Raw genomic sequence first — 22112 nt, forward strand, 5'->3', positions numbered from 1 at the left:
AAGTTTTCCAATGGTTTGTCATTAGAAATAATATTTTTGCTAAATTATACGTGACCGAAATCCATGGACAACGTCGTGATTTCATGATGATCATTTTTTAAACTCAATTCTATTACTTCGATAAATTTTCTTAATTTAATCTAATTTAAATTCCGTTTATTTTCTTCTTANTTATAAAATTTCTTCATTAAGCTTATAAATTATCCAATTTACGATAAAAACATACTTTAAAATCATTATTTCATTTTTATTTGGATGAATTTGCTTTAAAATATTTATAAAAACATTACGTTTAAAAGATTCTTAAATGGTAGCTAAATCGACATTTAATGATTTGATCTTGTAGACCCTCATTAATGGTAAAAAGAAGAAGAAGAAGAAGAAAAAAATGATTTATAAAATTTAAGTATGCTTCAAGTTTACTTAATAGATATTTATAAGACTATAATTGGATTTTATTCGATATCTTCTAGCGATATCAGATATCTTTTAGATAATTGAGAAAAATTATGATTTTAAATTTTAATCCACGTAAATATACTCGAGTGGATTAAGCTTCCCGATTCAGCCTAAATTTGGTTAATTTTTATAGCCAGATTTAGGCTAAATTAAGGCTAAATTTCGATATTGGAAGGGATCAGCCGGATAAGACTTAATAAAATTATATCAATTTCGATGTATAATTCGGAATATTCGTTGTAAAACTCTATTTATTGTTGTAAACTATTCGATTATAGTCTTACAACGCAAACTTGCCAAAAAATCTATTGAACTACATGATATTTTCAAACTCATTTTAATTTAATTTTTTTTTTCTCATTAAACTACTTTATTTTTCTTTGTAGAAGATATCTAATTTGAAAACTTGCTGTTTTTTTTTTTTTTTTTCTAAATAAAGAAAACTTTCCTACCTTACCTAGAATTAACAAAGATAAAAACGAGTTTTCTGCTTGGCCGACTTATTTGCGAGAAAATCTTTCTGACACGCTGTTAAGCCCGAGGCCATGACGCGAGTATCACGTGACGGTGAATTAAGCACATGCGCACTACCTCATTGATACGAGTTATTAAAATATAGAGGGAAAAAAGACTGCGAAGGATTTTCGTAAACGGAAAAAAAACTAAAATCGCCATCTTTTTTTTTTTAGAAACTTTTTCTTTACTAAATTCAGGATAGAGTTATGAAAACCGAAATTTATACGTGATTTCGATATAAAGGAGGTTTTTCGGACAATTATCAAAAACTTTCTGTAGATCTTCTATAGATTCTTCAGTTTGGCGTGATCTGAAAACTTTAAAAAGGATTAAGCTCTTAAAGTATCTTCGTCCTATAAATATCTAGCCTACTGCAGAGTTATAGTTACATAAATAAGTTTAATAAAGCTTAGAAACGGATCTAATATGGTCCTTCTAGTTAACGTCCAAAGCTAAACTATACGGGAGATAATCTATTCTTAACAACAGATAAGATTGTTGTAATTAGTAATACGGAAGTTCAGAAATATTCAAATAAATTTAGAATAAATTAAGAAATCCGCAGGAATTGATAAGTGATCCATTCACTTTCCCAAATATTTTAAAATATAAAGCAAATTCTTTAATATGGAAGGTTAAAAAGAAAACGATAGACCCTTTATAATTTGTATTATAATAAGGTTGAAAATATTTATCATTTCAACATTAAGTAACTTATAAAATTCAGCTTACAATTAAAAATTTATGGTTAAAAAGAAAATATTCTGTTCTTTATAATTTGTATTATAATTTTCGAATAGCAGCTGTAATTTTATCCTTCAATTTAATAAAGTCGACTCTTAGACATTTATCATTAGGGATGGAAGTTGATTTTGCTAACTTATAACGTTACTTTATACAAAATGCAAGTCAAAAAGATTGACTCTCTTCCACCACTCTCCCAAACCCTCGTGTCACTTCTTTATACTTCTGCATTTCTTTTAATTCCGAAAAAATATATTGTTTTATTTTGGTAGTCCCAAAATTTTCCGACATTGAAGCCGATACGCTTTCTCAAACCCCAAACACATTCGCTATCGCCCGCATTCACAAAATTTTCTGTACTAAAAAAGCGCATGTTTATTACTAAAATAGTCGTTGATTTTGTTTTATTTAACACATTTCTAATATTTAAAAGTTAACCTTCTACACATTTCATCTTTAAAATGCTTAATGGTTTTTTTTTGGATATTTAAAAACAAGAAAAAATTCGCTTTGTGTTCATTCTTATACATTTTTTAAACAAAAAACGATTTTGTGTATCTTTCGAATGATTATTTTATCATAAATTATTATTTTTTCCCCCTCAGACTGCTGCTGGTGTTGTATGCGCCTGCGAAAGAGTTGGTCTCCTCATTAGAAGCTGTTTCAAAACAAAATTTCGTGCGATGTTAATTACCTCGCCGTTGAAGAAACAAAACAAGAGAGCGACGAATAAACCCTGCGAAAAAAAATTTACACACATTTTTATTAACTTTTAACAAATTATTTTTATTAATAAATCTTTATTCTTACCTGGAAAGAAGATACTACAGCCGAAATTATTTCGTAAACAGCTTCTCCGTGAGACCTTGGCTCGGGACGGAATGGAGTCACAACATAATGAAGACCCAAGAGAGGAATAAGAATCAATGTAGCTCTGACAGCTTTTCTGTAATATATATATATATATTTATTTATTTCTTTGTTTAAAATTACTATACATAAAAATCAGCCCTGTAGCCAGATATAAATCAGTGGGGGTTACAGGGGCAACATTCTGACTGGCATTTTTCTCTTTTCCAGCCAACACTAGCTGTATTCCAAATGTAAAAACAATAGCAGTAGCCTAAGCTACGTGGCGAAAGTAAATGTATATGAGAACTACTAAATTAAGGAGGCTTAACTATCTCATAGTCCCCCATAGATAAGGCTCTACGTAAAATAGCATTATTCTTTGACGAATTTTAGTTCAGTCGTGCTACTAAATCAATAAGTCAGGACCATAACAATTAATGACTGTAATTATTCGCTTTGGGATACAATGCTTGTCTCTTCCCTAGAGCGTAATAACTACATCTATACAATAATTAATTACGCAGATAGATAATTTATACGAAATGCTGTAATCATAATATCTAAAATTTAATAATATGAACATGGAAAACATTAAAATATCAATATTAAAAATCGAGATGTTAATATAATGTACAAATATATTGATTTCTATTATGTACTACCTATAATTAATTACAATTGAGATTTACCGTCGCTAATTATTTCGCTGTAACTATAAAGTTATATACTTTATACAAAATTTTGCATAAAAATGAAAATTTTATAATGAAACAAAATCTTATTTCATTAAGAATTGTAAAATGTAAATCCTCTGAAACACAAAAAATTTATATAAAAAAATAATAAAATATGGGATGGTCTATTAATTACGTGTACAGTTTTTGACTCATCTTGACCATCTCCTTCCCTGTCCTAAACAATGATATACTTTTGGCAAACCTTTCCTTTAATCACTTGTATAGTTTATGGACTCCCTAATTTTTAAGCAATGACTTTAAAAAGTTCTGCAAATATTTGCTGATAGGCAAATTCGTATAACTCGGAAAACTCACGGGGAGTTTTCCGAGTTTTCTTCTAAGTATTGGCGAGATGCAAACCAGCGACCAACTACCAATGTTCAGTGGTTGTATCCCCTCGGTCATAAGTACTATAAATAAATTATTAAATTTACTGAAAAGTATGGAATGGAGAAATATTTATGAGAGTAAAAATATATTATAAAAAAGAAAAACTGCAAAGAAAAATTCAACAAATTATATTAAACTCTAGATATTAAATAAAAAAAATCGATTTTACTTAGAGGCGTAAATATTCTTTTTACGAAAAAAAATTAAATATATTATGCAAAAAATATGCTAACAAAAAGCATGTTCAACAAATTTTTTATTTTATTTTTTTATGCTTAATCTTTAAAACTTCAGAAGGTTCGATTTAACGCTTTCATTTCACTAAAGACTACTGAAAATAAGAAGTAAAAACATAAACTCAATTCAAGAGGTATATTTTTTTCTAATTAGAGTTTAAAAAAATTCTATTTTAGTACTGTATTACTGTATTATTTTTGTTACGGATATATCCTACTTAGAAATAAAGAAATGGGGAGAGTGATGAGACGAGAAAGAGCAGAGAAGGTTCCAATAGGGTAGTAAACAGGTTGGGTGAATGAGAAAGTATGAAAATAAATACAATTTTTGTTGAGAAATGTTTATATAGTAGTTATAATTACGAAAAGTACGAGCTTTCTTACAATGATATTGAGCAGGGGTCCCCAAAGTGGTTGATAGCAACCCACAAGGGTCGAAAATTAATAAGGAATCGATTGAAAATGGTTCGTAATCATTTTTAGCCAAATGGGTTAAGTGATGTACAGTAGACCCCTATAACACTGTTGATAATTCCGTGTTATATGAATTCCATATTGTACGAGTCACTTAGATTTTACAAATACGTGTGCCGGCTGTGAATGGCTCACGTATTTGACTGTATCGACTGTATATGACAATTCTGGACGAAAATTTGTACACTGTAAGATCTTTCCTATGAAAACGATGTATGGATTAATATTGGCTCACCAGATTTATTTATTGTTAACTATATATTAGCATAACAAAAAAGGTTGAGGAATCCTTGAAGAGATCGACAGTTTAAAAACTGAGGATTCCTGATGTAGTAGAAGAGTATAGTGAAAGACACAGTATATGAAAGGAGACAGTAATATCAAGTGTTTTGTAAAGAAATGATAACGTTTCCTACACATTTGGGAAAATAGTAACAAAGAAATATTAAAAAATAGCTTAATATTTAAAATTATTTTCAAAATTTTATACTTTTAATTAACTGTACTGTATTTTTCAATTCGCTTAGTCACAGTCGAAAGCATTTTAATGATCATGAATAAATCAACAGTTGAAATAATAAAAATACATCAATTTAATTTATTTGTTTTATTCGAAGCTTCGATTTTCTTTTGAAAAATTACAACAATAAACAAACAGCACTATAAAATGGTAGCAGTACATTGTTTAAAATTTATTTCGGGTCATAAAATACCTGGAAAGTGTCGGATTTGGACAAAAATAGCAACAAGTACAAATCAGACTTTCAGACTGTAACTTGGAACTTAAAAGGCAAATTTTTTCTCTTCTGTGAAATATATTTCTCGGATTTTTACGGTTTAACTTAAGAAGACATCTTACAGTCTGTTTCACTGAATTTCTATTAAAAAAATAATTTACAACCGCCATGTTTCGGGCCTATAAAGACTTATGAAATCTGATTCTATATAAAACTTTATCATTGAATGACATATTCCTACTACCTATTTTACAAAATGGCCCATCAGTGGCCGACAGGATAAATACCATTGAACACTGGTAGTTGGTCGCGGGTTCGCACTTCATTAACGGGCTGCCGCGTGGAGTTTATCTGGTTTTTTTCACGTATCTAACGCCTAAGTAGGGGCCAGTTTCTAATAAGAAATCCTCCCGGAAGTCAATACTTCTTTGGTACTATACATCACTTGTGTTGCATTGCCTTAACTTATCAATCCTTCAATCAGTGTTTCTTTGAAAACCGGGATATATTTCTCATCTGGAAGCATATTTCTCCTCTATGGTGGTATATTTCTCATTTAGGGAAGGGTATCTTTCTCATCTAAGGGGGGATTTTTCTCATCTGAAAAGTGGCAAATACAATTGGTCAGTCAATTTATATATAAAGTAAAACCTGTGTAAACCGGAATCGCACGGTATCGAATATTTTTCCGGTTTAGCAGATTTCCGTTTTTATCAAGTTTTCGACTGAAAATCGCTCCGTTTCGAAGAATCTTTTCCGTTTACGCAGGTTTCCATTTTATTCATCTTCCATTTTGGATAGGCGTTACTGTATTTATACACGTAGAAACAATAACCATTTATGCAATTTTACAAAACTGTTTATATGAGGGGTATTTTTCAATCTAGGGAGGGTATTATCCCTGGACTCCCCACTGCCTACAACCCAATTTTATAAAACTGCTTCACAATTTATCAAATTCTTTATAATATAAAATTATAATCGAATATAGCAAAAATGTCTAATAATTTAAATTAATAAAATACGTAAATTGCTTTGAATAAAATAATATTGTAATCAAATGATAATAATAACGATAATATTCATTTGTTTAAGTTAATAAAATCAGATAATTAAGTAAAGGCATTTATTATATATAAGCGTGTGACTAGAGCAAAATCAATAAGAAAGAGGTAGAAAGACAAGTTGCAAATGTTTATCGAAAGTCATAAACATCTGCAAGTTATTTATCAACTTCAACTCTCTTCTGTCGTTACTGCTTTAACTTTTGAAACTTTCTTCTATAAACGATTTTTCTAGTGTATTTACTGAAGATTTTCCAAAACTCACCTTGTCTGATGAGCATCTGGAGAATTTACCGCCCGTAATTTGGTAACAAGGACACGAACAATGTTCACCAGAAAGATGAAATTCAGCTGAAAAAAAAATGAAAATTTAATAACTCGAATAGGAAAATTAAATAAAAGGCGGCTCTCTTTGTTCTCAATTAGTTCTTCAATTTGCTTAATCTTTGCAAATTTTTAGCTGCTAACTAACTTAGAATAATGGATCGGCTTTCATGAAAATCGTCACGTTTATTTTCTCGACACACTGTTAATTCAATAAAATTTTATTCGCTATCTTTTACATTATTCTAAATAAAGTAAAACCTGTGTTTCACGCACCGAATTATTTTTGCAGGTTTCCTCTTTAAGCAGGTTGTAGTTTCGAATGCTTTTAATGTTAAATAACTATAAAAATATTCGTGAAATAAATAAATAATACTTACTGTCATCGAAACACATACAGGACCCGATATTATCCACATGTAAATACTCTCTTCTATCCAACAACTGAAATTTGAAAGTGTAATTTTTAATTTTGTTCGATTAATTTTAGATAAATATAACTAAATTTGAAATATTTTAATATTTAATTTAAATAAATTGATAAAGAAAGAATTTGAATAATGAGTTTATTTCATCTTAATTTTATAATAATTGCATATTACGTGTAAATTATATATTCAAGCAGAGAAATTATATTGTTTGTATGCGCAAAGAAGGCGCCTGGTGATGTACTTTTCAATAATTATGACATACTCAAAATAATAGAAAACCCGGTAAACTGCATGACCAGTCTGTTGGAAAGGTGCGAACCCATGACCAATGTTCAATAGTTTTATCCACTCGGCACTGTTGGGCTCCTTTTGAAGTAAGTCATGAAATCATGTTCAATTTCTTCAACTTTCATTACATATTGTTTTATAAATTGACTTTATGAATTAAACCTTACACGCTTAGTTTTAAAACACGCTATTTTTATCTTATTCAATTTTTATTTACGATTTTTAAATTATTAAAAAATTTCATTCTTACTGAAGAGTTTGTTCAGAAAACGAAGTTCTAGTTGCAGCATAAGCTATGATCAATAATGCAGGAGCACCTGAAATAAATTACGAAATATTTTACTTTAATAAATATTTAACGATATGACAAATTATCCATTATCAATGTAAAATAATACGCATTTTATTAATATTTTAATTAATATTCGAAGCTTAACTGGCGCAAACAATTGAAGCCACAACAATTAATAATTAGCGCAAACAATTTTTAAGAAATTAAAAGTGAGATTAATATTATTGTTAACCCGTATTTTTAGCTATATTTTATTCCATATCATTTAATATTGAAATATTTATTAATTAATTAAATACAACTAGATTTAGTATCATTAATTTTTTCTCTTAAAAGTGCGAGATAAGTGCGCATTATAATCCGATAATAAATGAAATTGTAAGAAAAATATATAAATTATTCGTGTTTAATATTAATCATCTCAAATCTAAGTATGAAACGAGATAAAAAATTTTTTGTAAATTAAAGAATGATCTAAGATAAACCAAATCTATAATTTCGAAAATAGAAATGATTAAATTATCTTGAATACGATCAATGTTCTTAATTTTGTTTCCAAATTTAATACTGTTTGACTGCTTAATAAACATATTTTGTGAAGATTAATAGTTGCGGTTTGTTCACTTAATATAATTAAAACAAAATAATTTAAATATGAATAATGAAACAACCAAAATAAACTTAATGAAATATAGTTACTTGGTGTAGAAAAGAATATAATCCCATCCTAAGTTTGTTAAAGGATTATGACGAGTTAATCACTAAATGACAAATATTTGTTAGTCGATAATCTTCTTAATTACTTGTTCATTGAATTCAGTATACGTAATAGAATTAATGAATTTAAAATCTACTTAAATTTTCATCTCAATGATCAGTAAAATGAATAAAAATTCGAATTTGATCGGTAATTATATCAGCGATTAATCAACTTGAAAATTCAATAATCTGTTAAATTTTTCAACAAGATTAAGAATATTATTCTTTTATAATGAACATTGAGATTAATTCGAAAACATTACGGAAATATTCGTAATCAAACGGCTACTTTATGTAATTATCAACGGCACATGTAACACACTTTTAAAAGATAACGTTTAAAATGACGTAATATATTAAGGATTTTATATTCAGAGAATGGGATTTTCACATTTTATTAAGAAATTGCTGAGAAATTCTATGTTTAATGTGCTATTCATATTATCAAAAAAAAATATCTATCTACTGATAAGGGAACCCATTGAGGAGCTTTCTTCTTATAGAAAAATATAATCATTAAACCGAAAATTGATATTATCCCCTTATATTGATATTACCACACTTAATTTGATATTACCCTCTTATATACCTACTTCTGTTCGAAGAGGTTATGTCTAAAATTTATTGTTAACTGGGGAACTTCAGTAAGTACAGTGAAACCACTGTAAGACACCATCCCTCCAGAGCGACAACCTCTAATAAAGTCCACTTTTGCTCGAAACCATTGATAGTTGAAAAAACAGAGGTTTTAGAATACAGTCGACCCCCCTATAACGCGGTAGATACGTTCCACTTTATAAGAATTTCACGTTGTAGGAATCCTTAAATACATGAGCCAAACACAGCACGGCACGTGTGCAGTTTACGGACTACGGCTGTTTGAAAGGTTTTCTTCCATAAAATTAATCGATTCTAGACTAATTTGACTCAACATTTCCAAAACACGTATAATTTTTTGGGAATAATCCGTATAGACTCTGCTATAAACAAAAAATTGTAGGATTACTTACCGAGTGTGCACCGTTCGACGATGCCATTGCTTAACCTTGTTTTCGTCGCGGAGCAGCGCACCAAACGGCGGCCGCGTTTTCTGATAAGTTATTTTTCTGCGAAAAATTCGTTGAACTTTGGAGACATCATTAATAGAAATAATTTTTATGGCCGTTGAATAAGAAATGTTTTTTTTTTTTACAAGAAATGTATAAAATTACAGTACTGTATTAGACTTACAGTAGAGAGGTTGCGGCCGAAGTTTTCAACGCTAAAACGTGTATGTCGGATGTTCAGCGCCGCTTTCCTGTAAGCCTATACGTTTGACAATGGCGTTTGGAACGTCAGTGGAATCATGCTCGACGTTCCAAACGCTATTGTAAAACTTCTAGGCTTACAGGAAGGCGGCGCTGAACGTCCGACATACACGTTTTAGCGTTGAAAACTTCGGCCGCAACCTCTCTAGTATCTAATTTATATACTGTACAGACGATAGTAAACTCAACTTACCCGCCTAAACTCTCCGTAGCGTGTAAGTAGTTCGGCTGCTCGTCCACTATTGTCGACCAATCCTGTCGCGACACGAGTCGGCGATGACGTTTCACCGCATTTTACGAGTCTCTTTTAGCGTCTTTATACGAATACGGTCGCAATTTTGTCGCCGCGATATGTGATACGAATACGGTCGCAATTTTTTCGCCGCGATATACGAATCCGCACTATATTAACCCTGTTATAGGGGGACGACTGTACTTACTTTAAGAAAGCCTTTAGTGTTCGTGGTATGAAGCAATTACCATAGTTGTATTTTTCTACAAAAATCTAATTTCTTTCAAATAACCACACTTATACTTTAAATTATCGCCATTTTTATTACTTAGAAATATATATAACTAATTAACTTACCCCATCCAAGCAAATAGAACCATTTCATAAGATTTCCTTCCGATACAAATGCAACAACTAGTAATGTATGCAAATATAGTCCTTCACAAAACATCCAAAAGTAATTGGAAACCAGAAAATAATGTACGAAAACGTGTAAAATCTGGCATCCTACCTATTTTTAAAATGTTCAATTTAATTAATAATTAATAACATTTCAAATTATTAAATTACATATTTTAATTTCAAAAATAAAATACAGTCAAACCCCTAAACAACGGCCACTGACGGAAACATAAAAATGGTCGTTGTTCGGAGATTATTTTGTTTGAATTTCAAAAAGAAATGTCATTGAAAATGGCCGTTTTCGGAGGTTATTTTTTAATGCATTTCAGAAGGAAACTCTACTGAAAAGAAGGCGGTATGCCGTTTTGAATTGGCCCTTGTTAGATGTTCGACTGTATAACAAAATAAGTCTCGTTTATTTTTTATTGAAAATAGCCTAAATAATGCGCAGCTTATAAATTTAATTCACGTATTAAGTAGAAATAATATAAAATTTGATCGTTTTGAATACAAATTTATAAAGATTAACAAATAAATTCACCTCATTTTTGAGTAAGACGTCGGTATTTTGCACAACAGCCGTGTACCATATAATCCACATACTATTATTTATGATAAAAGATATAAAGAGATTTTTATGAATTGTGATTCTGGTACATTGAAGCGATCTGAAAAAATTAATTTAATTTAGGAAAATATATATAAATTAATTTTTATCGTTTTAAAACATTTAATAATATTCTTACTTGAAATAACAAAATATAATTAATGATATTGTAACAGCAACCAGAGAAGTGGAGTATCCAGCAATATAAAAATTATTAATTCTCTGTCGGAACTACAAATAATAAATTTATAAATAATGTGTTTAATTAAATTTAAATATATTATTCGTTAATTAAATCTGTTAGCGTTAATGCGGGAATTTAAATTCGAAAAGGACAAGTGGAATAACGAATCAATGGTTTGGTTTGATGGAATACGGAAACACGTGGGTGATCTGCCATTGCAGACTTTCCATCGGAGACTGGCCCCTATTTTGGTGTTCAATACTTCAGCAATCTGCCAAAAAGGGACTTTCTACGGGAGAATAGCCCCTATTTAGGTGACCATTTAGGTGCTAATTACACACGTGAAGAAAACCGGAAACTCTACGTGACCTGCCAGTTGGTAAAGCGCGAACCCACGACCAACTCCAATGTTCAGTAGTTTATCCACTCGGCCACTGGTGGGCCTCAAATGAAAGGCACCAGTAGTAAGTTATTATTTTAATTTGAGGCCCACCAGTAGTATTACTTTAATTTATTAATATTTTTCCATTAAAAAAAGTTTTTGTAAAAGTAAAGTAGTAATTATAAAGAAGTTTTTAATCAGTTATCATTATCCATGCTAATTCATGTTAAAAGTGTATTGGAGGACTTTAATAAAAGTTATTTAAATAAATTTATTGATAATGTAGATTGCGTAAGAAACAATATGAAGCATTAATATTTATAACTAATTAAATATAAATTAATTATGTAGAACAATAACGTTAACAATTTAATAACTATATATTGTTATTATTATGAAAGAAAATTTCTATTTTTGCATTTCAATAGCTAAAAATGCATATATTTTCTACTAAATTATTACGAAACTAATATAAATTGTAATTAAATTTAATTAATCGATCCTAATCAATAAATCAAGTTTGTTTCAGATTAATTTCACAAATATTAGAAATAATATTGAAGTTTTTATGCCGATTTTTCAGCAATACAAAAATTGTATTCATCATCATCTGACCAGAAGAAATAGCAAGAATATTCTTTTGGTTGAAGAAGAGAAATGGCAGAATCAGCCAAACATCTCAAGAACTGTCAGGAAATCCGACTATAGGATTTCATGCTGAATTTCACCATAACGAAAGACTAAGCTCTTCCACATAGACACTAATCCTAAATAGAAAGCTGATATAACTTCTTAAATTTTATATAATCCCAAATACAGATTTATTCATCTATAGATTATCATATAGAAAGTAACTTAAACTAAAAATGAAATTGAATACATTAAATATTTGAGGTTGATTGTAGTCTCTTTGGTTATGCACGAGATCTCCAGCAGATGACGTTTAAAATGGAATGTTCTTCCATGAAAAAATTTCTCCAAAAATTCTCAAAAACGGAAGTAGATAGAACCAAACAGTTTTCCCCATTTGAATCTTATTTAATTTTTCTACTAACTGACGGTTTGGAATTCTGAGAATCAAATTCATTAAATTTCTATAAATTTTTCTACGGCTTTAAATATTTGTAGAAAATTAACAAATTCGATTCACAGAATTCTAAACGGTAAGTTTAAGTATAAAAGAATTAAATAGGATTTAAACGGAGAAATTTCCTCATAGAAGAACATTACATTTTAAACGTCATCTGCTGGAAATCTTGTGCATAACCAAAGAGATTACAATCAGCATTAATGATTGTAAACTAACAACATAAACAGTCAAACCTTTGTACAACGGCCAGTGATGGGAACATAAAAAACGACCGTTGTTTGCAGGTTATTTTGTGTGTTCTTGAGAACAGAAAAGTTCCTGAAACGATAGCCGCCGTTTAGAGGTTGGAAAGTATAGCCGTTATTGAAAGTTCGACTGCATGTGAGTTCATGCAAGTGAGAATAAATTCCGTTTTTATAAATCCACTTGGTTCTTTACATCATTTATATAGAATTAAACGAATGAATTCTCTTTTGTTTTATTTGAAGATTTTATTTTCAAATTACTTAAATACAATATTAAGTTAATAAAAATACCCGCTTAAAAAATTCATCATTGAAAATGATTATCATCATAAAATAAGAGAAGAGACAGATTAATTCATTTAAAGATTAATACATGAATTTAATTGAATCTTTCATTTAATGGCAAGAAAACATTAATTTCTTAATCATTTTCAACGAATATAGGGGAGACCGGGGCAAGATCGGCATGTTAAGCTTTACTTAAATTTTGTGAAATAAATACTGCTGTAAACTGAAAAGAAAGCTTTGCATATTATCTATTGGAATGTTACCTTACTATAGAACTGGTTAAAATCAGTTTGGAAATAAAAATAATTAAAATAATTACAACTTTACAAGAAGAGAGAAATTGACGAAGTTGCCCCGGGTATAGGGGCAAGATCGGCAANAAGTTCCTGAAACGATAGCCGCCGTTTAGAGGTTGGAAAGTATAGCCGTTATTGAAAGTTCGACTGCATGTGAGTTCATGCAAGTGAGAATAAATTCCGTTTTTATAAATCCACTTGGTTCTTTACATCATTTATATAGAATTAAACGAATGAATTCTCTTTTGTTTTATTTGAAGATTTTATTTTCAAATTACTTAAATACAATATTAAGTTAATAAAAATACCCGCTTAAAAAATTCATCATTGAAAATGATTATCATCATAAAATAAGAGAAGAGACAGATTAATTCATTTAAAGATTAATACATGAATTTAATTGAATCTTTCATTTAATGGCAAGAAAACATTAATTTCTTAATCATTTTCAACGAATATAAGTTATGAGAAGACCGCATATTTATTGATCAAAGTGAATTTTCGATCGATTAATAAATTTTGTCATGAGAAAAATTGATGAAATTATATTTTCATGTTAAATAAACTGTAATGGAAATCTCCATATGATTTAGTTTTACACATTCCGTTCTGGTAAACAGCGTGTAGTTAAGATACCCACAAGAGAATTTATATGTAGAATATTCTCTAAATTTTAATTTCTGTTATAAATACACATATATTTATTAATTTGCATCTACCGTGTTTTTAAATTAAATAATCTTAGTTTAAAATCATATTTGTCTATCAGTGGCCGAGTGGATAACCCCCTAACACTAGTAGTCGGTCGCTGGTTCGCACCTGACCAACGGTTTGGCGCGTGGAGTATTTTGGCCTTTCTTCACTCGTATAATGCTTAGAGACCTGTTATTGTTGCTTGTATACGGCAACGCAACTCGCGGGCGATCTGCCGAGGGGGTGTCTCCCGGGAAAACTTTCTACAGCAAACTGGTCCCTATTTAGATGTTACAAATTCTAAATAGAAACACGGGTAATTGGAAATCCGAAAAACTCCACGTTACCAGCCTGTTGGCGAGGCGCGAACTACCAGTGTTTAGTGATTTTATCTATTCGGCTACTGGTGGGCCAAATAGAAGCCAATTTCCCATAGAAAGTCCCCGTAAGACATTTTCCATTGACAAATCGTCCATATGTTGCATTACCTTGCCCATCAATCCAAGTTAAAATTGCATCTTTTATATATTGACAAATTAATTTATAAAGATAATTAAATTTTTACTTATCTGAGATCAGTTTTGTTTAGTCAAACCTCTAAACAACGCCCACTGACGGAAGCATTAAAAAATGGTCGTTTTCGAAGTGACCATTGTTTGGAGGTTATTTTATATGCATTTCAAAAAGAAAAGTTTCTGAAAAAATTCGGCACCGTTTACAGGTGGCGGTTATCAAGGTTAGTACACTTGTCTTAGCCATAACAGGGTTTTCTGGTAATTTAAAAATTCTAGTAAAATAATTCAGAAGCTTTCGTTATTGTTACTTGTTACTTTTATTTTTCTGTAACTATGATACCGCAAAAAAATTCGATTTTTTAAACAATTATTTTCAAAAAGATGGAATGACCCTTGAAAGAAAGAAAAAATAAATAGAAAATATAGAAAACACAGAAAAAATTTCTTTTGGAACTAATGAGTATTATTACTTTTGTTGTAGCAATCCAAAGAAACACAATTAAGAAAATTATGTTTGTCTAAATTAATTTTTATTTTAATCGTTTGAATTTACACTTTAAAACTTAATTAACCAATAAAGTAAAAATAGAACATTAATTTTTAATAAATAAAATGAAAACAAAACTAACCGATAAGTCATCCTGATCAATACAAGTCGTATAATTAGACCACGTGCGATTGGTATGGGGATGTCTGTACCACGTCCCATCTTCGTTACATATTTTGTGAGCAAATCCTGATACACAATTTACATAAAATTTTTATTAATTTTGATTTATTAAAAAATATTGATTTTACTACTTACTTTCAGGTAAAAAACCAGTTATGAACGTTGGACAAGTGATGTAAGCAGTCTCTCCAGCGGGTGTATCGTTCCAACATCCCCATCCATCGAAAGTACGTAAGCAATATTTCCTACCTTTTTTTTAAATTAAAATTTATAATTAATCACCGCAAAAACTTTTGTAAAGTTTGAATTTTTAAAGTGCACTCACTAAACTTTTTTTTGCGAAACAATCGATATTTGTGGTAAAATTTAAAATATTTATACATAAACTTACCATCCTTAGGCCGAGGTTGAGATAATACATTATCGATACATTGATTGAACGCATATTCGATCGCAGAAACGGAGTAAGGAATTTCTTCTAGTTTTGCAAACTCATCAAAGAGATAGAACAATAATTCCTGATCCGTATTCTAATAATATTTAAATTAAATATTATAATTTAATTATTATATCTTACAGATACTAGATAAAGTTACAATTAGTAATTAATAAGCTTTTAATATTAAATTAATGTATTAAGAATGTTATTGCTTATTAGCATAATTAGTATGGGACCGTTCATTGATTAGGTGTACAATTTTTCAGCCATTTTTGACCTCTCCCTTTCTGTTGTGTGCAATGGTGTACTTTTGACAAATCCTTTTAATACGTGTACAGTACAGTGTAATAGTAATTTTGAAAAAGTGACTATAAAAATATTTATTCACGTGATTAATAAGTAGGCTTATAAGAACAGATTTGCATTCCCCACTGAAACATGTCCAGGAAGACAATACCTCATACCCTCCTCCCGAATGTGTACAATAATGTACTGTACGTTTCGCAACCCCCTCCCTTAAACTGTACACGTAATTAACGGACGAAACCTTATTAGTTTAATTAGCATTACATGAAAACAATAAATGGAAACAATCAGTTATAAGAATATGTTGTTGAATAATGTACGTACCAAAACCACATCAAATGGACACTGAGAGTAATTGGCAGCTTTTTCACTTCTATCGGGGTTAGAAAACCATTTACCACTCTGAGTGCAATATTTGGTGACATATTCTAAGAATAAATGGATACAGAATAATTGTAACGAGGCTTTATTTCTCAATAATAAAAAATATAAAATGCTTACTGTTAGTTTGTTTCTTCGTTACTAAGAGAGGGCATTGCTGCTTGGCTACCTGACCAGCAGGTGTAGCATCCCAACATCCCCAACCGTCGAAAGTCGGGGGGCAGAATAATTGACCTTAAAAGAATATTTTGAATTCTAAACTTTGAAACGATTAAACAATGTAAATGCCAAAAGCAGGTTTCTATAGAGTAATTAAAAACCCAACGTAGCGAAGTATCGATTATGCCTTTGTAATTTAAGAAGATTGCTATTGTTTTAAGATTCCTTTTATTTGAGAGAGTTCTGAATGAGAGAAAATAAAAGACTTACCCTCCTGATAATTTTTTGGTACTCTGTCCGCGGTGAGGTGACAATTCCAGTAAGCTCTCAACTGATCAGCCAAAGTATAATACTTATCTGCTGAGAGTTTGTCATTTTTATTGGTTTCCGATGAAACCAGATGGACAAAAGCCTAGAGAAAAGAGAAAAAAATTCTTACTTGATGTACAGTAAGTGCACAAATTGTACCTTAATTGGTCTGTCGTTACAGTTTTCTTTCTAGTCCCAGGCATTCACTGTCCATTATAATAATAGAAAATTTCCCTGTTTCTAAATTTATTTCTTAAAAATATATTATAGTTCTACAAATATTTATTTTTCTAGTATTAAAATATTTAAAATTAGTTAAAGATTACAGCAAAATTTCAGAATAATCCATTGAAAATACATAAAAATCAATATATTTGATTGTGATTATGTTATATTGTTTAATCTAGTAAAAACGTAAAATTTTACCGTAAAATCTGTGTAAAACGGAACTTTAACGAAACGGAAAAAATAATTCGGTATCGTGAGATTCCGTTTAACACGGGTTTTACTGTACCAGGAAAAGTTATTGTAAGCTAAACAAGTTGGTAGCTAGAGCCGTATTTAGAATACACAATACGCTACAACATACAACATAGCCTTCCACCTTTACCATATAACAATGGATAATATGTATGAATAGTCCTTGAGAATAGAACAAGGCCCCTCGTAATGTAAGGCCCTATCCTATAGCTTCTACGTAAATCCGGCATTAAATACAGCTTAAATTAAATGCAGTAGAACCCCACTAATTCCGACTAATCGAGGAAAAGCTTAGCCGATTTAGCAGGGTTTCACTGTACTTTTTATAATATATGTTATGCCTCACAGTTTATGTAAATAAATTACGTATGATGCAATAATAAAATATTTTAAAAAGCAAGAGGGCGATAAAATAGATAATAAAAATCAAATCAATGGACGATTTTATTTCTAGAAGCCTGAGAAATGGATGGATAAAAGTCCTATTTTAGTCTTCTATAGAAAAAAGGGGATGGAAGAGAAGATCTTTCTTACACTTGATCGAATTGTAAGAATCTGATTTATTCTGACAAATGTGGTTCACATAGGATATGGCCAACAAAAGATGTTTGTTTTATGACGGACAGATCGCTTTAAAAACAGATAAACACATTTATCAAGGCGACAAAAGTTCTTAATGCTCATTTTTGAAAGCGCAATCAGAAATACACTTTGACATTTCTTCACTTAAAAATTATTAATGGTTATTATTCAAAATTAAATTATCCAATTCAAGTAAGATATTGAAGTAAACAAATTATTCAATTTAACCTTTAATTGAATTTTAAATATATAAATAATTACCTGAATTTCGATTATAAATAAGACTAACATTATGGTTTTCTTGAAATTTTCATGGTGTAAATATATATTTTTACTTTATACCTATTAAAATAATAAATAAATAAATTATGTCATATATAAAAATTATAATTTTTTATGATAAATATTACTAAACTATATTTAATTTATGGAATGAATTGTTGAAAAATTTATATAGTTCGACTTCATATTACAACTTCAATTTTATGATTATAAACATGAAATATTTATATGAAATAGTAAACTAAAGGCAATTATTAAGTTATAAAATCTTTAAAACACGTTACATTTAAATTATAACCAATATGGTTAATTAAGAAACTATCGTAAATAATAAACTTTACCATATTTATAAAAATATACTGACAAAAATATGCAATATAATTTCTATTTTGGGGAATAAGGCCTTTTTATCAGGCCCTTCGTGGATTCTGCCGGGCCCACAATAGAACAGAATGAGCTGTGAAGGATAGGGACCCGATTCAATTATAAAAATAAACACGAACATAAACTGTAGCAAAATCAGTTAAACCTCCAATAATGGCCACTTCACAGTCTTTAAATGGCGTCTATCTCTTCAGGAACGTTTCTTTTTTAAAAAATAACTACTAAATAACCTCCAAAGAACAACCATATTTTTATGTTCTCGTCGGTGGCCGTTTGCCAGAGGTTTGACTGTATTAAGAAGAGATCAATTAGATTTAAGGACTACAGTAAAGAAACTGATAAAATGTTGAATAAAATCGAAAGAATTCATTAACATTGGAAATTCTCGTTCTTGTTAAATTCAAAATAAAGTTAGGCTCTCTCATTAAACTAGAAATAAATTACAAATATTTCCATTAAAATAATTTTATAAAAAGTCAAGTTCCTGTCTTATCTTCATAGCCTATGAAATAATATACAATCGAATCTCCGAACAACGGCCACTAACGAATACATAAAATATGGCCGTTGTTCGGAGGTAGCCGTAATTGGTGGTTATTTGTACATTTCAAAAAACAGAAACTCTCCTCATAAATTGCCGCAGTTTAGAGGTGTCCGTTTTTTGGAGGTTCGACTGAATCAGAAAGACAATTTCGTATAATTTTTCTTTAATTCCTTGTTAAATTAAAATCATCAATTTAAGTATACATCATTTTATATTTACGATGTAGTGTTTCGAATTCTATAAAAATCTGTTTACTATCACGAAAAAGAAATTTATTAATTTTGACAAGATTCGTGCAGAAATATTACAAGAAGAGAAAAGGTAGAAAGTTACGAGAAGAATTATATAAGTGAAAAATCAAATATAACACATTTATTTCACTTCAAAAGCCACGAACACAAAAGAAATGGGGAAATCAATCCAGAAACCTTTATCTCAATATCTGTTATTTCACTATTATCTATTCCAATACAGAAGGCAATGTTATTTCTTTTCAACTCATCCATCATGCAACGGGACATTCAAACCAAATTTCTAACAATTTACTCTATCCGCCACACTTTTGCTTTCTTCGTGTTACTGTACGCTCTTGAATTCTCCCTCCCTTTCTCTCGCTGACGTTCTTACCTTTAGATATTTTAGTATGAAAGATACATATTTAAAGAATCGATTAAATTAATATTAAGGTATTTTAACAATAATACAGTCAAACCTCTAAACAACGGCCACTGACAAACATGAAAAAAAAAATTATCATTGTTCGGAGGTGACCGTTATTTGAACGTTTCACTACATAAACTTTCAATAAATATTAAACTTTAAATTGAATTATAAAACATTTTTCTAATTTAATTCTATAAAAAGACAAAAGTAATTTGCTGTGATTTCTGAAAAAATAATCTTATTTAAGGCAGAAATATCATAAAATATAAAAAAAAAACTATAAATTTAATATAGAAAAGTAAGAAAAGTGCAAACTTAATAACAAAGAAAACTATTAAATATTTACTATTTCGATTTTTAAAAAAATATAGTAAAAATATATGAGATGAAATTTATAAAATAAAGTAATAATAATCTTGGTAATTTAATTTTTTTTTAATAATATATATATTATTTGATAATATTTTATTTGCTATTTGATAACTATTTGATAACTGTTGCATCATTGTCNTTTTTTTTCTGATAAAGTAATTATATCATTATTCTTGATGAAGAATGTCTCCTTCCATTCACACAGGATTTATATGGATTATAGAAAGCAACTCCTTAATCCGGATCCACTTTCAATGGCAATTCCTCTTCAGTCTAACCTATGGTGTGTAATCCATTGGAGTGAGGGGTGAATTTGGTTGGCTTTCATAATATCGAAGCTGTAACAAAAGAATTTAAAACTAATCATCCTATTGTCCTTACTAATCCTTCCAAATTAAGATAAAAATGATAGATAGCTACTATATTATAATTTTAAAAAATTTCTTAAGTAAACTTGCATAAAGTTTGTTCTCGAGTTATAATTAATTAGTGAAATAACACGAAAAAACTTAAATTAAATATTTTTTCTTAAAATAGAATTAAAATAAGCAAGAATTAACATAAATTAATTATTTAAATATGCTCAAGTTACCTGTTAAAATTCACAAATAAAACATTTAAAAAATCAATCTGCAAGGGTATTGTAGCTGTTTTTTTTGGCACTCGAACAGAATAAAATCTGATAATTTTCAATGATAATGTCTAGAAATCCTAATAAAAATGTCAAAGTCTCATTTTCCAGGTAAAGGTACGTTTTTAAACGTGTAAAATTTTATTAAGTCTAACCTCAATCGAGATATGACCCCCTAACACTTCTCCCCCGACTTATAATCTCCAAAATGTGGCATTAATGCCCACATATATATAACTTTTCGTCCATGGGGGTTTTGAAATATAAAGCAATACAGGCCATGACATAAGCAGAATTTCGTTTTTTTTTTTGTACAAACGAGATCATAGACCTATTTCTGCTAAGAAATAAATTGAAGGACCTTAAAACATGAAGTAAATTCAAACAACCGAAGGGTCAAAATTTGACCTCTTATTCGAGAAAATAAAGCTGCATGATTCTGTACGTAGGAAAGAAAAGATATAGAACTACATATATATTTTTTATTCTAACGCCATCTAGTAATCGTAATTAGTACAATTTTCGGACAAATGATCTAGTTTGGGCTTGAAGAAACGTCATTGACATCAACTGTCTTAATTACGAGACCGATCAACTCGTGAATTGATTGTTCTGTAACCAAGCGTCGGTTTCTGTAATTAAGGGAGAAAGTTTGACGTCATGACCTCTACTGTCTCTTATTTCTTTACTGTGACCAAATTTACCTTTTGCAGCTATCAATTACTCGATTTACATGAAATTAAACCCTATAAAATTTGTAAAATTCTTATGTAAAACAGCACGCATCGATCCTTACAAATTTATTAACTGAATAGAAAATAAGAAGTTGTATTTATATTTCAAATTCTGTATAAATATATTATAGAAATCAAATGTTGTATTAGAACAAACTGAATTATACGAAATTCGTGTTTGAGCTTAATTTACATTTTAAATTTGTTGACTCTCTCTTCAAATACAAAGCTCTCGGGTCGATTTTAATTATGATAAAGTAGTTATGCTGCCAAACACAGAAGCAAAGTTTACATATTTATGCCAGATTTTTTTAAAAATAATCTATATAAAGTTGTTTTATTTTTCTGGCGATTATGGAATATAACATAGGGATAGTATGATTATTAAATTTTGATCTCTCTCGGCTTTTTGTATTTCTCGACGTTTTGATACTCCATAAGACATTAATATAAGTTTTACCCGTTTACAATTTCTTTAAAATTTTACTCTTACTCCAAAATACGCCTTTTTTATAATAATTAATAATATAAAAGTTATTTTTTTAATAAAAGCTCATAACAAATGGCGCAAAGACAACTTTAACTTTGTAAATATGATTGCCGGGAAAGTCGCGCAAAATCCCTTGCAGCTT

The 22112-nt window shown here is 29.5% G+C and overlaps 1 protein-coding gene across 1 annotated transcript in view; it reads right to left on the minus strand.

The window, feature by feature from the left end:
• The window catches only part of LOC111636095 (calcitonin gene-related peptide type 1 receptor-like), a 28607-nt gene extending 10380 nt beyond the window's left edge, over window positions 1–18227 (minus strand). The window contains exons 1-15 of the mRNA XM_023381275.1: window positions 18132–18227; window positions 16770–16911; window positions 16461–16574; window positions 16284–16387; window positions 15606–15744; window positions 15350–15463; window positions 15174–15280; window positions 10991–11082; window positions 10786–10912; window positions 10200–10353; window positions 7503–7569; window positions 6914–6977; window positions 6475–6560; window positions 2530–2665; window positions 2414–2455 (exon numbers count right to left, since the gene is read on the minus strand). Coding sequence (XP_023237043.1) covers window positions 2414–2455; window positions 2530–2665; window positions 6475–6560; window positions 6914–6977; window positions 7503–7569; window positions 10200–10353; window positions 10786–10912; window positions 10991–11082; window positions 15174–15280; window positions 15350–15463; window positions 15606–15744; window positions 16284–16387; window positions 16461–16574; window positions 16770–16911; window positions 18132–18161 — 1518 coding nt within the window. The 5' untranslated portion in view covers window positions 18162–18227. The remainder of the gene's footprint in view (window positions 1–2413; window positions 2456–2529; window positions 2666–6474; window positions 6561–6913; window positions 6978–7502; window positions 7570–10199; window positions 10354–10785; window positions 10913–10990; window positions 11083–15173; window positions 15281–15349; window positions 15464–15605; window positions 15745–16283; window positions 16388–16460; window positions 16575–16769; window positions 16912–18131) is intronic.
• Window positions 18228–22112: the final 3885 nt, after the last annotated feature.

Source organism: Centruroides sculpturatus, unplaced genomic scaffold, assembly GCF_000671375.1.
Source record: "Centruroides sculpturatus isolate CEXI.00-Female unplaced genomic scaffold, Cexi_2.0 scaffold1029, whole genome shotgun sequence".
Lineage (NCBI taxonomy): Eukaryota > Metazoa > Arthropoda > Arachnida > Scorpiones > Buthidae > Centruroides > Centruroides sculpturatus.